We start from the raw sequence: 17,193 nt of genomic DNA, 5'->3' as shown, positions 1-17,193 counted from the left end.
TGGTACAAAAACATTCTTCATTTTCTTCACGTGCTTCAGATATATTGTAATATATAGTACAATTCACATGCCCTCTCATAAAGAAATAAAGGAGAATTAGGCAGTCTTGCTAAATTTCTGCTTAAGAGAAAGTTCCTCTCTTTTCTACCAATCTTGTCCACTCAAGTAGATTCCATTAATGCCTATACAAAAGGGTCATTTGGCTAATAAGACTTATCAGAAAAATGTGTATTAAAATGTCTTGTAGCCGGGCGTGGTGGTGCACGCCTTTAATCCCAGCACTCGGGAGGCAGAGGCAGGCAGATTTCTGAGTTCGAGGCCAGCCTGGTCTACAGAGTGAGTTCCAGGACAGCCAGGGCTACACAGAGAAACCCTGTCTCGAAAAACCAAAAAAAAAAAAAAAAAAAAGATGTCTTGGAATAATAGAACACAAATGTTTGAAAAGGTTCAATTCACAATCTCTATTCAAGTTATAAAATGGGGAATGGCTTCAGGTATAAATAATTCATCCTGACAAATTTGTTTCATTTTGGCATGGGCCTGCCTGCCTGCTGGCTTGCTGGCCTGAGAACTCGAGATGTTATTTTTGGAGCCCTGGGATGTTAACCTTTGTCAGTTTAGCTCCTCTCATGAATCTGAGTTCTGACTTGCAAGAAAGAGTCCAGACCTCTGAGTTTCTTTTCATAGAAATGTTTGCACTATTTTACAGGCAGTCTTCCAAGCAGAAGAAGGCTATTCAGACTGCCATTCGCAAAAATAAGGAGGCCAATGCAGTGCTGGCCCGATTGAACAGTGAGCTGCAGCAGCAGCTGAAGGTAAGGAGTATGTCTCCCATTTGGATCCCCTCACTTTACTCTGATGTTTGGTTCTGATTCGGTTCGACCATCAGCTCCCCATTCCTTTCACTAAGACCTGCTTTTGTTCTCAAAGCTCTTTTGGCTGGTGAAGACCAAGTGTATTTGCATTTCAAGGGTTGGCTCTTGAATGATTAGACTAGGACTAGTAACTTCAATCTAAAGGCTACATACCATGTATGAGTTAAAAGGATTACAAACTCTGTATTCCTTGTTGTCCAAAGCTTCTGGGTAAGTTCATAAATATGTAGATCATCTAAGAATGATGCTCACTTTTGTGGAAGTAGGCAGCCTGGTTAAACCCCTTTTCTGGTACCTTGGAAATTTCCATTTCACTTTCTCAAGGGCATCAGCCCTGGTTTTCTCACCTGTTTCTCTCCATCATTTCTCCTCTAGTCATATAGCACAAATGTGGTGGTAAGGTATTTTGTCCTGGCTCTGGAGTTTGAAGCCGATGTGTCATCAGAGCCCTGACATTTTCGAAAGCTTCAGAGATGACATGTTTATTGCTTCCCAACTCCAAGTATTATCTGCCAATCCTTGACGTTCCTTGGCCTGTACAGAAAGGTCCAATCTCCTCTGTCATGTAACGTTCTTCCTGTGTCTTGACTGTAATGTGTTCTTATTGGACCTTTCTGATTAAGGACACCAGTCATTGGATTAGGGCCCAACTTAATCAAGCATGATATCAACCTCATATGATTCTCCTTGCATATAAAAATCATGTTTACAGGTCCTGAGAGTTAGGATTTGAACATATTTTGGTGGGATATGATTTACTGGGTCATTTTCAATCTACATGTAAGCATACTCCAGCATTAGTAATCTTAGGGATTATTCTCATTCACTGTCTCACATTCCTCTTAAGGGCTTTGCTTCTTCTCTCTCTCTCTCTCTCTCTCTCTCTCTCTCTCTCTCTCTCTCTTTCTCTCTCTCTCTCTCTCTCTCTCTCTCTCTCTCTCTCTCTCTCTCTCTCTCTCTCGTTTTTAGAAGAATCTACATAAATGACCATTTTTTCTAAAATTACTTTTCAGTTTTTTTTAAAAGACAAAGCCTTGATACATAGCCCAGGATGGCCTAGAACACAGAATCCTCCTGAGCTCTGAGCTGATGCGCATGCACCAGCATGCTGATATGGAGACAGTGCTTGCGACTGAGATACTGTGCTGTCCCTCCTTGGCCCTCTACTCCATGGTACTGCTTCAGCGTACTCTACTCTCTTCCCATTCCTGACTTCTCTACCAAGATCTTCTACTCCAGAAAATCTAAATGCATAGAAAATTTGGAATATTTGTACAGCCACTACTCTGCCACTAGCAGTATTTTATACTTGTTTTATTATACATGTGTCAGTTTGTCTATCAGCTCTATTCATCAGTTTACTTTCGACATATACTTAAATAAATTACTAACATCTGTATATATTCCTTAAATATCTCAGCATATATATTGTTAGCTAGATTTCAGTTTTTCTATTTATTTGAGACATAGCCCTTCATCCTGGAACTTACTATGTGTGCAGAACAGTCTAGCCTCCTCATACAGTTCATTTTTTTTCTACAGGTTTTCCTTATGTCTTAGGGTTTCTATTCCTGCACAAACATCATGACCAAGAAGCAAGTTGGGGAGGAAAGGGTTTATTCAGCTTACATTTTCCACATTGCTGTTTATCACCAAAGGAAGTAAGGACTGGAACTTAAGCAGGTCAGAAAGCAGGAGCTGATGCAGAGACCATGGAGGGATGTTACTTACTGGCTTGATTCCCCTGGCTTGCTCAGCCTGATCTCTTTTTATAGAACCAAGACTACCAGCCCAGAGATGGTCCCACCTACAAGGGGCCTTTCCCCCTTGATCACTAATTGAGAAAATGCCTTACAGTTGGATCTCATGGAGGCATTTCCTCAACTGAAGCTCCTTTTTCTGTGATAACTCCAGCTGTGTCAAGTTGACACAAAACTAGCGAGGACACCTTATGATGTGAAATTTAACACATACAAATCATAACTGTATTCTTGCTGATCTTGTAACAAATTGGATATACTTATATAATCCAAGTTCTACAGATTTAGAGACTGTTGCCATCCCCAAAGAGGGTTTCTCATTTCCCTTCCTATTCTACTTCTACCCCACTCACTGGGCAACCAGTATTCTGATGTTTTCATACCATAGGTTTGCCTGTTATGGAACTGTATATGATGATATCCTATAACAAATACTTTTGTATAAAGTTTTTGAGATTCATTTATTTTGTTGTGTGCACGAGGAATCCACTCCTTTCACTGCTACCTAATACCGTACTGAGTGAATATGCTCCAGTTTCATTATTAGGTCTATTGAAAATTGGAGCTCTTTACAGTTTTAGAACATAGTGAATTAAACTGCCTCACTGAACATTTTTTAAAATTTTATTTTATTAGTTATTTTCTTTATTTACATTTCAAATGCTATCCCGAAAGTTCCCTATACCCTCCCCCCATCTTGCTCCCCTACCCACCCACTCCCACTTCTTGGCCCTGGCATTTATTGCCCTTTACTGGGGCATATAAAGTTTGCAAGACCTAGGGGCCTCTCTTCCCAGTGATGGCCGAGTAGGCCATCTTCTGTTACATATGCAGCTAGAGACACAAGATCTGGGGGGTATTGATTAGTTCATATTGCTGTTCCACCTATAGGGTTGCGGACCTATAGGTTCAGCTCCTTGGGTACTTTATCTAGCTTCTCCATTGGGGGGGGGCTGTGTTCCATCCTACAGATGACTGTGAGCATCCACGTCTGTATTTGCCAGGCACTGGCATAACCTCAAACGAGACATCTATATCAGGGTCCCTTCAGCAAAATCTTGCTGGCATATGCAATAGTGTCTGTGATTGGTGGCTGATTATGGGATGGATCCTCAGGTTGGGTAGTCTCTGGATAGTCCATCCTTTTGTCTTAGCTCAAAACTTTGTCTCTGTAACTCCTTTCATGGGTATTTTGTTCCCTGTTCTAAGGGGGAATGAAGTATCTACATGTTGGTCTTCCTTCTTGATTTTCTTTTTTTTGCAAATTGTATCTTGGGTATTCTAAGTTTCTGGGCTAATATCCACTTATCAGTGAGTGCATATCTAGTGACTTCTTTTGTGATTGGGTTACCTCACTAAGGATGATATCCTCCAGATACATCCATTTGTCCAAGAATTTCATAAATTCATTGTTTTTAATAGCTGAGTAGTACTCCATTGTGTAACTGTACCACATTTTCTGTATCTATTCCTCTGTTTAGGGACTTCTGGGTTCTTTCCAGCTTCTGGCTATTATAAATAAGGCTGCCATGAACATAATGGAGCATGTGTCCTTACTACCAGTTGGAACATCTTCTGGGTATATGCCCAGGAGAGGTATTGCTGGATCTTCTGGTAGTACTATGTCCAATTTTCTGAGGAACTGCCAGACTGACTTCTAGAGTGGTTGTACAAGCTTGCAATCCCACCAGTAATAGAGGAGTGTTCCTCTTTCTCCACATCCTCACCAGTATCTGCTGTCACCTGAATTTTTGATCTTAGCCATTCTTTGAACATGTTTTAATATCATGGTTTTACTTAGTCTTTGAGAATTTCATGCAATGTATTTTGGTCATATTTACCCCTTTCCTTACCTCATGTCTTTTTACAATAATTCACTGAGTCTAACTTGTGCTGCCCCTATATGTATGGGTGTGAGGTAGCTAGCTAGCCAGTCAATTTATGAGGGACTACACCCCTAAAGAAAACTGACTCTCAGGTAGCATCCATCAACTGCCAATAGTTCCCATGTATGCAGGTAAGGTCCCGGCCTTCCCCTATGCTTGGATGCTCATTTGCTTGATCTTGTGCATGCAGTTATGACTTCTGTGAGTTTATGAGTAGAGTAGTTCAGTCATGCTCAGAAAATGCTGGTTTGCCCTAGGCCTCTTTACAGCCTGTGGCTATTTTATTCTTTTTTGCCCACTCTCCAAAAATGTTCCATGAGCCTTGTAGGGAGGGATGACATCCATGTTCCACTTATGACATAATACTCTGCAGAAATTTCAGACATGTTTTTGTTTGGATATATATTCTCATTTATTCTAGAGGACCTAGATTACCTAATCAGGATTCATCGGTAATCCCAGGGCTTGGAAGGTAGAGGCAGGTAGATCTCTGTGACTTGAGGCTAGCCTGGTCTACAGAGTGGGTTCTAGGACAGCCAGGAATACACAGAGAAAAACCCTGTCTCAAAAAGACTAATATGCCGGGCAGTGGTGGCGCACGCCTTTAATCCCAGCACTTGGGAGGCAGAGGCAGGTGGATTTCTGAGTTCGAGGCCAGCCTTGTCTATAGAGTGAGTTTCAGGACAGGTCTACACAGAGAAACCCTGTCTTGAAAAAACGAAAAAAAAAAAGACTAATACATATGCGCGCGCGCGCGCGCGCACACACACACACACACACACACACACACACACACACACACACAAACACACACACAGAGAGAGAGACAGAGAGAGAGACAGAGACAGAAAGAGACAGAGACAGAAAGAGACAGACCCCAAGTGTCTTAGTTACTTTTCTGTTGCTGTGAAGAGACACCATGACCAAGGCAACTTATAAAGGGCAGCATTTAATTATAGGCTTTCTTGCAGTTTCAGAGCGTGAGTCCATGACCATCATGGTGGGGAGCATGGCAGCACGCAGACTGGTATGGCAGTTGAGCAGTAGCTGAGAGCTTACATATTATCTATAAGTTGCAGACAGAGAGAGGGATTGGTTCTGGCTGGACTTTTGAAAGCTCAGAACCCATCCCCAGTGATATGTCTCCTCCAGCAAGGCCACACCTAGTACTCCTTCACAAGTAATCCCACCAAAATTTGTCAGTATTTCCTTCTAGTGTTTGTATCACCTATTTATTTGATAATTACGTACCTTTATGAACAAATACTTCAAAATTTGATAGAATCCAACTGTTATTTTTCATATGTTTGTTACTTTCAATGTAAGGAAACTATATATCTATAGATTATAAAATAATTTTAATATATTTTCTTCTAACAGGTTTATTGTTTTTTTTTCTTTTACATTTTCCTCCCTTCCCTTCTCCCTCTTGCTCTGGCCCCTACTCGCTCTGGGCCCTGCTCACGCCAGCCCATAGATTTCTTATTTGTTTCTCATTACAGTGGTTGTGAGCCACCATGTAGTTGCTGGGATTTGAACTCATGACCTCCAGAAGAACAGTCAGTGCTCTTAACTGCTGAGCCATCTCACCAGCCCTTCTTTAACATTTTTATGTTAAATTTGTACATGATGTGACATTAGGGTCAAGGTTCATTTCTCCCCACTTTAGTATTTCCTTAATCCAGCACCATTTGATGAAAAGACTTTTCCTCCCTTGGATCGATTACTTTGGTGCCATTATCATAAATCCAATGATCTGTAATCATGGGGGGCTCAGTTCTGACATCTAAGTCTGTTCTATTAGTCTTTCTATAGATCTTTGTGTTACATTCTTGATTGTTGCTGCCTTATTCTGTCTTGGAATGTGGTAATATAAAATTTTCAGCATATTCTTTTTCATGATTCCACTGGATATTGTAAGCTGTTTCTCTCATGCAAATTTGAAGATTGGTAGGAAAATGCCACAAAATAAGAACTGTTAGGACTATGGGTAGATTTGCATTAACTCTATCAATTAGTTTAAGCAGAGGAGTCGCTACAACTATTTTAGCCATCTAAAATCCTCTGAGGGTTTCTAAGATTTGAGTATGTACTCTTTCGAATTTTGTCCAAAATCTTTGTGATACGATTTCAAGTTAGATTTAAAAAAACAATTCTGTTGTTCAGTTGAATTTCTGAAGGTCCCAGGATATAGGATCAATATACAAAATAATCAGTCATATTCCTGTGTATAAGTCATAAATTATTGGTAATGGAATTGTTTTTAAAGTACCACTTGATAGTAGCTGGGCTCCTTCCCCAAATGAAATACTTTGGTACAAATCTATCAGAGTAAACCTAAGATTTGTACACTGGAAACTAAAAATGCCGCCGAAACAAATACAGGGGGACCTAAGGAATGCATATATTTTCTTATATATTTGGAAGAGTCAATAGAATAGAGATGTCATTTTTCTCCCCAGTGATCTTTAGATTCATGACAGTACCAATTAAGATCGCAGCAGGATTTTAAAAATGAATACAAACAAGCAGATCTAAAAATTTTATATGGGAGGGCTGAGGAACTTGGAATTACAAAACTCCAATGTGAGATGCGGAACCAATGAAGAAATCACTGTCAAGCTGCAGTAATCAAGACAGTAGAGTTCTGAGAATGGGGCATGAATCAGAATCCTGAAAGAGATCATCTAAATAAAGCCATTTGATAAATAAAGCCATTTAATAAAAAGACAGTGATGCTAAATCAACTCAAAAAAAGTCAGTCTCCCAACAATATATTTAACAATTGGCCATCCATGTGTAACAAATAGGGAATCTTGATCTAAGACTCACCCCATGTACAAAGATTAACTTGTCCATGTAAATGGAAATCATAAAGCTATAAAACTTTTAGGAAAAAGTAAAGAAGAAAAACAGTTCATGATTTGAAGTTAGGTATGACCCCCCCAGTGTAAAGAAATGATTAAAAGCATAATCTAGAAGAATATAACTTAGTTTATTGGCCTTCATTAAAATAAAACACCTTTTTTCTGCCAAAGACACTAAAAATTACAAGACAAGTTACAGATGGGGAGAAAATATTTTCAAACTACATATTTGTCAGAGAACTTTTGTTCTGATTAAAAGTAATTTTAAAACTCAAAAATAAGTCTTTGGGAAGACCTACTACTGTCTGCATTATAAAGAAACACAACAGTAAAATGACTCCTAGTGACACATTTCTATATCCATAGATCAGTCAACTCAGCCCTCATCAGGGAAGTTTCTTTTTGGACTAGATGGGAACTAACACAGAAACTCACAACTAGACAATGTATAGAAAGAAGGAGGATGGGAACACTCAATCCTAAATAGGATATCTTCATCAAAATCCATCTTTCCAGGGTGCAGGGATCTATGTGGAAGAGGAAGTGGAAAGATTATAAGAGCTAGAGGTAGAGGATGACTCCAAAGAAACACCATCTTCCAGACACAAGACTGATACCCACATGAACTCACAGAGATTGTGGCAGTATGCACAGGGCCTGCACATGTCCAAGCCAGACAAAATCCTAGCATGCAGAAGAGGAAGTAGACACAAAGTTCTACCCCTAATTAAGAAGCTATTTGCAATTGACACCTTCTGGTAAAGGGACAATCAGCTCTCTCTAGTGGAGTCTCACTGAGTATAGTGACCACACTTCAGGGAAGGCCCCATACCCAGGAGTAGTTGCCCAACACAAGGTGAATTCAGTGTACTTTTAAAAATTTGCTTTGCTGTTTTTATTTTATTGCTTTTCTTTCTCTCTTTCTCTTTCTCTTTCTCTTTCTCTTTCTCTCTCTCTCTCTCTCTCTCTCTCTCTCTCTTTCTCTCTTTCTTTCTTTCTTTCTTTCTTTCTTTCTTTCTTTCTTTCTTTCTATCTTTCTTTCAGCTTGTTTGTCTGTTTTGATTTTCATTTTTCTTTTCCCTGTGTGAGAGACTGAGAGAACATGGCTTTGGATGGGTAGAGAAATAGGATCTGGAACGAGTTGGAGTGCAAAATCTATGATCAAAATATGTTGAATGAAGAATGTAAATAAATTTAAAGATAGATTAAGAACTTTAAAAAGCCAAATATCTCATTTTAAAAATTGGCAAAGGACTGGAACAGATATTTCACCAAAGAGGATATAAGGATGGCATCTATACACATAAGATGATATTCTCTGTCATTAGCCACTTAGGAAATGACAAGGTAATCGTGCATTGCATGCTGCTGTACACTTCCTAGAACTGCTAAAACAAACAATGGCACTGTCAGTGGACCGCAACTGGAGCCTCATGCGCTGGTGGTGGGACCACAAAATAGAAAAATGACTCACCCTGCAAAGTCATTCAGTAAGCTTTGGAAGTGATAGCTATCTTTATCTCCCTTTTACCTCTTTTTTTTCCATTTAGTTTGGTTTTATCCTGTCTTCTATCCTTTTGTTTTTAGGTAGATTAGCTTTATTCAGTGTTCTTTTTGTTTCTTTTCAGTTTTGTTTTATTGAGATAGGGTCTCATGTAGCTCAGGCTGATATCAGAATGACTAATGTATTACAGCCTTGAACTCCTTTTCATTATACTTTCTTTACCTCCTAAGTGCTGGGATCCCAGGCAACATGCCACTATGGCCTATTTATGTGGTGCTAGAGATGGAATCTGGAGTGACCTGCCTTTTAGGCATGCACTCTACCAACTGAACTCCATTCTTTTTGCACATCATTTTCACAAAACTTATTTGCTCCCTTGGGGCCTTTGAAGTTGCAGTGTAGTCACCCTGCATATCTTTGCCCAATGTGTTCAAGTAGCTTTCTTCTAGCTTCATTCATGTCTCTGACCAAGTTGCATCACCTCTAAGCAGTCTTCCCTAGTCATACTTTTCTGTTTTCCCCTGGTCTGCTAACCCTGTTGTTCTCTAATGTAACATATTGTTTATTTACTTTCAGAGCTGTCTTCTTTGCCCATTTTATTGTCTGTCTGTTCATTTGAATATAAGCCATATAAGGGTCCTGGCCTACTTTTTTCTTGGGCTTTGCTGTTATGATAGCTAGAACAGCATCTGACCTAGAGCTAATAGATATAGAAGATAGTTTGCCAGGAGTGTGAATGAATGAATAGTTGGTTCTATACATTGGTTTTCTAATATATGTTGGTTCTTTGGAGCATTTCAGAATTGAGCCTTTATATAAGAATTCTTTCCCACATTGAACAATTCCACTTAAGAGTACCTTTATGTGTCCTCTTTGTCTCTGCAAAACTCTGTTTTAAGACTGAATGTTTCAATTTCAAAATAGCATATTCTGTTTTTTACTCAGTGTGGTGGCTTGAATAAGTATGGCCTACATAGATTCATATGTTTGAGTGCTTGACCATAGGGAGTAACACTATTTGGAGGTGTGGCCTTATTGGAGTAGGTGTGGCATTATTGTAGGAAGTGTGTCACTGTGGGGGTTGGCTTTGAGGTATCCTATGCTCAAGCTATGCCCAGTGTGGCACACAGTCTCCTTCTGCTGTCTGCAGATCAAAATGTAGAACTCTTGGCTCCTCCAGAACCCTGTCTACCTGGATGCTGCCATGCTTCCCACCATGATGATAATGTATTAAACCTCTGAAACTGTAAGCCAGCCACAATGAAAGGTTTTTGTATATAAGAGTTGCCTTGGTCATGGTGTCTTTTCACAGCAATAAAACCTGAACAAAGATAGCCAGAAATTATGCTAAGCTGTATTATGTGCAAGAGCCTGGACAAGAGACTTTGGTGGCAGGATAACCATTCTGTCTTTTTATCCTTCAGCCCTAGCTAAGTATTGTGCCAGAAAAGAAGCCAGAGATTGCAACTAGAAATTTAGTTGAGATGACTCATGTTCTGTATTGGGAGTCTGCCTTTTTCTTTTAGTTTTCTCCTGTTGTCTTTTTAATATTTAATGCCATTCTCTACTATCTTCTGAGCCTATCAAAGCAGACCGAGGCTAAGGCAGGGTTGCAAAGAAAATTTTATCAGGTGTGCTATGAAGTAGGTTAGTTGTACCATGCTCGAAGTGCCATGTGATCATGCTGGAACTTAGCTGCCCATTCCTGTAGCTGAGATGGCTGTTTTGAGGCTTCCACTCTATGTTAACACATATCAGTGCTGAGCAGTACAGTGGCTGAGGTTAGTGACTGGGAATCCCCCACTGTCTAATCCCTAGCATTGAAATCAGTGCCTTTTGGGCCACTTGTCTCCAAGTGTTTGAGGGTTGGTTCTATATTTCCTTTGAACGTGTAAAGAAATAGAGATGAGCCCACGAAATGATGCTTTTTCTTCTTTTTCTTTCTCCTGTTTTGTATAATTTAGGAAGTTCATCAAGAACGGATCGCATTGGAAAACCAATTGGAACAACTTCGCCCAGTCACAGTGTTGTGACATCCTAGAGGCTTGAGTGACAGCAGGTGACCTTGTCTGCCAAGATCTTCCTTTTGAGTGTTTAAGCCCAACTACTTGTCATATATGTCTGAATGTCAAAAGCTGTCAGCAGCACAACACAATCTATATGACTTTCTCTTTTGCACTTCACTTGTGTATTTTACAGTGGTAGTAAAATATGTCTTCAACTGATCATTGCACTTAAAATATTAATACTTCGGAGGATAAAGCAGAAGGGTCATAAGCTCAAGGCCATTTTTAGAAGCTTGTTGGGACACTGTCTCCAATAGAAAGTGAAAAGAGAAGTGTGTGTATAGCTCAGTGGTAGAGTGCTTGCCTGATATACAGGAAGCCTCAGTTTAATCCTAAATCCCATTTCAAAAATATACTTATCATTGGAATTTATCTCCCATTTTAACCACTTTTAGATACTGCTCCTTATTTAAGTTACCCTTTTAGCAGATAATTCGGAGCATTATTTATTTAAAGAATTTATAATTCTACAGTACCTATTAATGCTGTACTTCCAGGATGCTCATGCCCATTTTATTCTTATATGTATGCTACATACAGTATGTTGGTTTCCCGAATAGTGTGCATTCCAGCTGGATAGTCTTAGGCATGATGATAATAAAATCAAAAGCTGGAATACAATTAAAGCATCAGATTTACACTGGCACTGTGCCCTCTACCACTATATGCCAAAAACTGCTTCTGTAGTACCATTTTGATATTATGTCAGTTATACATAATATCTGACTATTGTTTTCTATTAAATATCAGAACCTTACTGGGTCTTTACACCTCTGTGAAGTAGAGAATTTTGGCAATGAACTGTTTAACTTGGCCAATCTAGGCCATCAACCTAGATAACTTAGTCCTTTTCATGTAAATTTTTGTGCAAGCACAATCTACTTTAACTGCCTTGCCTGACCAAATTAAATAAATAGTTGCCAGATCTCTGCTTTTATCCTGCATGGGATAACATCTTTGTAAATGTATAAGCTTGGAAACCACCCAACAAATATTAGTAGCTGGATAGCTACCTATTTGTTGTTGAATCCGGGTATCCAGGCTGAGAAGGGAAGAAAAATAGCCACTAACTCTGCAACAATCCTTGGCTGTTGTCATTGTTGTCTTTATTTTAGGCTGGATTTCAGATGTGTTGCTTCTGAAGACACAATGAAAGAATGCAATCTTCCCACCAGCTACATGACTACTTGTTCTCTGTGAAGTGTACTCTTGGGAAGTATTAACTTTATATACAGTTCAGGGGATCTCAGCTAACTCTAGTGGAAGTGATACAAAGCAAGCTTAAATTACAGAAGCAACTATCCTGTCGAAATGTCGTAATACAGTCCAGCTGAAAGTAGGAAATGACTGACCTGTAGGGTTATAGGGTCCCTGAATCACTGATCTTCAACAGGGCATTTTAATATTAGCATTAGTGTGCACAGGGTACTTTTGAAATGGTTTTGGATAGATTTACAATATGTAAGATTAAGCTGTTGATTTCAATAGAGCTGAGAGCTTTTAGTAAAAATAGGCATTTATTTAATATTTCCCTGTTCCTTTGGCAAGCTTTATCAGTAGCTTAACAACAGAAGAGAAGAGTTCAAACAGATGATGTTTTTTCCAAAGAAAAACAAATTGTTGACTCTCTTCCATGCATATTTTAAGGATTTGAATCTGATTTGATTTGGAAAGTCATGAAACTTGAACAGTTTCTGCATTTCTTTTTTCCTTTGGCTGCCTTTTGTTTGTTTGTTTGTTTGTTGTTCTTGTGGGGAGGGCTCAGGAATGATTTAACCCCCCCTAAGATTATGGTTGGGTCAGTACAGATTCCAGGTGACTTCCTTTTTCCATGTGCCGGGATGGGAGGGCTGTGTTATGATTACAGCATGTTTGGCATTTTGTACATTCAATAGAGGAAAGACTAACATATGCACTTTATCTCAAGATCTTCCAGTGCATATACACTCACGTGGGAGAGCACTTCATATCCACCAAGCAGACATAACCTAAGGAATGTTAGTCCACTGAGCAGTTAAAAAACACTGACATATTGCTTCCCTCATGAAGTAAACGATACAGGGAACTGGTTGAAGAGATTGGAATTTTATTTAGTTGGCTTTGTTTTCCTTAAAGGATAAAACTTGCATTGGACAATCAAGGACAATGAAGCCTCACCAATATATTTCTTGTGGTGCTGGGATCAAACCCAGGACAGCATTCATCCTAGGCAAATGCTGGACCATACCCTCAGCCCATCACCAATATTTTAACTGAGGCATTGCATTAAACCACACACCACACACACACACACACACACACACACACACACACACACACACACACACACACAGTATTTTTAGCTGGACTTTTGATCAGTTGAGTAGTTGCTTATACATAGATTCTTAAAAGAAAATACTTGTGTTTCTATTAAATATACACTACTAAATACATGTTATGTGACTAGTATTTATCCTTTACTTCTGTGTTTTCTTAGGATGTACACTTTTAGAGTTATAGTGCCTGATAATATTTTTTGAGAGCCTTTAATATGATATAGGAAGGCAGATACATTGATATCACTTGTAGAACTACTTTGGAATTTATCTCCATTTTCCACAAAAAGAAGCTTCTTTGATGAAGGAGGAGAGATGAAGAGTTGCTTGTTTTGCAGAATTCTATAGCATGAAGGTTAACCTTGTCTCCATTCATGGGGGTTTAATTGCCCTATTGCTCAATGGTGTTCTTGCATGGGGATTCTCCAGTCCTACAGATGAAAGCAAAGTAGGAAATGATCATGGGCTTATTGGGGCTTTTAGCATCTCTAGTAAGTAGCATACAGCTTTGGCTGGCTTTCTATCCACAAACCTAAAGCAGAGCTTGAATGATAAATAGCAAGAATGGATGTGTAATGTGACAATCAAGGCAGATATTTGTTCTAGTTGGAAAGACGAAGCACTTTATAAGCATCAGACAAGTGTTTGGGACTAATTGAGAAACAAGCCAGCTTAGATGGAAGCTGTGCTGTGTGACTATTAGAACTAGGCAGGACCAGTGCTCCTCTTTTATAGCTAGCATGGGAAAATCCCATCCCTAATAATTGTGGACTCTTGGCCCAGGAATCCACAATAATAGCTAGTGGTAGAATTGGGATGTAGCCTGATTATATAGATTCCAAGGTAGTCCTCTGTCTATCCTAAAAGTAGATTAGAAAGCCTTTTTTATTTATCATGTTGAATTTTATTGACTTAATTGGTCTGTAGATATGAAAGCATCTTCTAAGGAGTTTTAGATTTAGATATTTCTCTCCGCTTTAAAAAAAAATAAAATTTGAGTGGAAATAATGTTATTAAACCATTCTTCTAATGCTTCACTTTTGATGATGCAGTATGTTCCTTTAAATCTTGGCAGAACTTTCTAAAGCTACTGCTTTCAATAGATTCCAGCCGCATATTCCCATGGGCATATTCCCATGCTTTCTCAAATAGACTACTGTGATAAAAATGAACTCAATATGTAGTAGCTTATACTTTTCTCCAGTATATTGTTGGTCACTCACAAATGATTCATTTGAACACATTTTAGGGATAAGTAATCAAAACCATGAACTTTTATTTGACTTCCCACCAATGTCTAAACTATTGTAAAATAGTATGATTCTTTAGCCGTGTTTTGACTGTCTAGTATTTCTAAATATTTCTCTGTATCCTGGATGGTCTCATAACGTTGGCCATAATAGGTACATAATCAGAAGATCACTTAGACAACATCTGATATTAATGTGATTCTTGCATTCAAGACACTTGCAAATGTCTTTTTCTAAGCAGTAGTTAGAAAGAGCTCAATTATAGTATTAACACCTTAAAGCCAAAACATTTGTTCAACACAAACTACCATCACACCTCTGACTTGATATTATCATGAGAATGTGGATGTACAAGTGTAAAAACAGGAATGTACTATCTCTCCTGAGCAGATTGCCTGATGGGATTGACAAGGAGGCTCATTGGGTTGTGGTTTGAACATCGAGGGTGTGAAGAAAATGAAGCAGTGGCTAAAGAAATCTTCTCCTCTCACAAAATACAACACTAGTGTCTTTCTTTTCTCTTTCTAGCTGAATAGTTCTATTTCAAATGTTCCCTTAAAACTCAGACTTCAACACATCAGTTAAATTTGTACTTTAGTTGTGGGTGTTAGAGTTTTTGTGTCATGACTCAGTGTGGTTCACATTCCTAGTGAGAAGCAGAGATCTGGAGGTGTGCAGTCCTCAGCCTCACAGCTTCCTTCCCTTTTCAGCAGGCTGATGGAGACATGCCACCAACATAGACAGGTTGGTCACCGATGGCCATTTTCATAAATATTTCTGTGGGCCATTTTGCTTTGCTTGTTTGTGAAAAGAATTGTCTCTAATTATTTGAACCTCTGAAGAATTGTACACAAGGAGGATCAGACTTTAAAACTATCCATGTGGATTCTGAGAGCTGCTGCCCAGCAGAAGTCTTAGAAATATGCCTTGAAGCAGCCGTTGTGTAATTATGAGCTGGGCAGCCCAGGTATAGTTAGTTTTAGGCTTGTAGGTTTACTTCCTAGTTTCTTTAAACACACCTGATGGTAAAGAACACATTGAAAGTACTGCAGGTTGCAGTTGACAGTACCCACATGGTCTGCAAAAGCCTGGCTTTGCTGGCAACTATTGGAGAATGCTTGGTTTGCATGTCTTGTGATTTCTCCTGTATTGTTCCTAGCTAATTTCATGGCTGTGGGAAGTTAGCAACACTAGGTTTATGACTCTGAAGACCAGAGGACAGCAGGCTTTAAGAGGGCTTAAATTGGGAGTCAAGGACTATAGTCAGGAGACCCCCAGGTACCTGGTTCAGAGCAGTCCGGGATGATAGGACGAGATCCTAAAGTTCTTTCAGGGAGCTCTGCCATGAGAGCAAACAGAGCATATCTATCATATGCCACTTTGACGAACTAAGTTGGAGTTTTTGTTTCAAGTCAACTTGTGTGATAAGTTCTACTGCACCTATCTTGGGAAGCAGGGATACCCTCTTCTTTAGGACTAGAGCTGCCATTCTTTTCATCTTTAGCACAAGGAAGGTATTTAAGTGAGCCAGAGACAAACAGAGCCATTTTAGTCTTCATAGTTATCTGCTAAGAGAGATAATGAGCTGACTGTCTATTTTAAACTCGAAGGTAAAAAAATGTATATTATATTTTTTCACTATAGGTACATGTAACAGTAAAACGTGTAACAGCAAAGTATATATTTGATGTTTTCTGTCTTTCATGATATTGTGCTAACAAGTTGTGCTAATATTTAACTCAGCCAGAGTTTCACTCATTTGCTAAGCATTGGGAACATTCTGTGTATTTACCTTAAACATAAATAAATTCCTGAGAGTGTCCTATATTTGGATTGTGATTTGTAGACTCATGCTAACTTTACTGCCTCTTTTTCACACTTGTTGAAAAATCTGTGAAGAACATAGTAAGTTAAGGTTTTCCAACTTGGAAAAATGTACATGATGTGAAACTGGGGTGCTATGTTAAAAATAAATGTATGATAACTCATGGATTTTGTGGTGTCCTGGTGTCAGTATTTTCTGATTTCTATTTGGTCTTCAATCAGGCATTGCGAAAGAAGGAGTTGGAGGGTCTATTCCATTAAAATCAAAGTTTGAGATTTGATTAATTTATCTCCTGGCAAGATAGCTTCTTCAATATCTATAAACAGTAAACACTACTGACTCGAAACTGGATTCAATGTGGGACCAAATTATTTGTTTTATTTCCCCAGTGTTCTTTAAGCTTGTGAATATTCCTAAATTGTGTATATTTCTGTAATCCCACCACTTTAGAGGCTGAGGCAGGGGGATCAAATGTTATTGACCAGCTTGAGTTATATAGTGAGTTAAAGGCCAGCTTCAGCTATATAGTGAGGGCATGTCTCAAAACCCAAACAGTAAAACAGTGACACCCATCGTGGTATCCTTAGCTGCAAAGGACTGTCTTAGTTACCTTTTTTTTTTTTTTTTTTTTTTTGCTGTCATAAAATATCTTGACAGAAGCAGCTTCAGAGAGAACAGCTTTATTCTAGCTCACGATCCAACATAGCTGAGCAATCAGGGTGGCAGGAGCTTGGAGCTATTGTTCCATTGCATCCATAGGGGAGTACATGCTGCTGTTCAGGTCTCTTTCTCCATCCAAGGAACAGTGCCGCCCACAGAGAGGGCTTTTCCTGCTGCAAGGAATA

The 17,193-nt window shown here is 39.0% G+C and overlaps 1 protein-coding gene across 14 annotated transcripts in view; it reads left to right on the top strand.

Moving 5' to 3' along the window:
• Reps2 (RALBP1 associated Eps domain containing protein 2) overlaps positions 1-16,516 on the top strand; it is a 231,754-nt gene extending 215,238 nt beyond the window's left edge. For 7 of the 14 annotated variants that reach the window (XM_017318435.1, XM_030251264.1, XM_017318437.1 and 4 more), the window contains 2 exons: positions 710-815; positions 10,857-16,515. In XM_017318435.1, the coding sequence (XP_017173924.1) occupies positions 710-815; positions 10,857-10,925 (175 nt within the window). In that variant the 3' untranslated portion in view covers positions 10,926-16,515. Of the gene's footprint in view, positions 1-709; positions 816-10,856 lie in introns of all 14 variants that reach the window. The other 7 variants (NM_001359102.1, NM_001290633.1, NM_001359103.1 and 4 more) reach the window with 2 other exon arrangements.
• The last annotated feature ends 677 nt before the right edge of the window (positions 16,517-17,193 follow it).

The sequence above is a fragment of the Mus musculus genome, chromosome X (genome assembly GCF_000001635.26).
Source record: "Mus musculus strain C57BL/6J chromosome X, GRCm38.p6 C57BL/6J".
Classification (NCBI taxonomy): domain Eukaryota; kingdom Metazoa; phylum Chordata; class Mammalia; order Rodentia; family Muridae; genus Mus; species Mus musculus.
The sequence above is the reverse complement of the archived record's forward strand: the minus strand, read 5'-3'. Positions and strand labels throughout refer to the sequence as shown.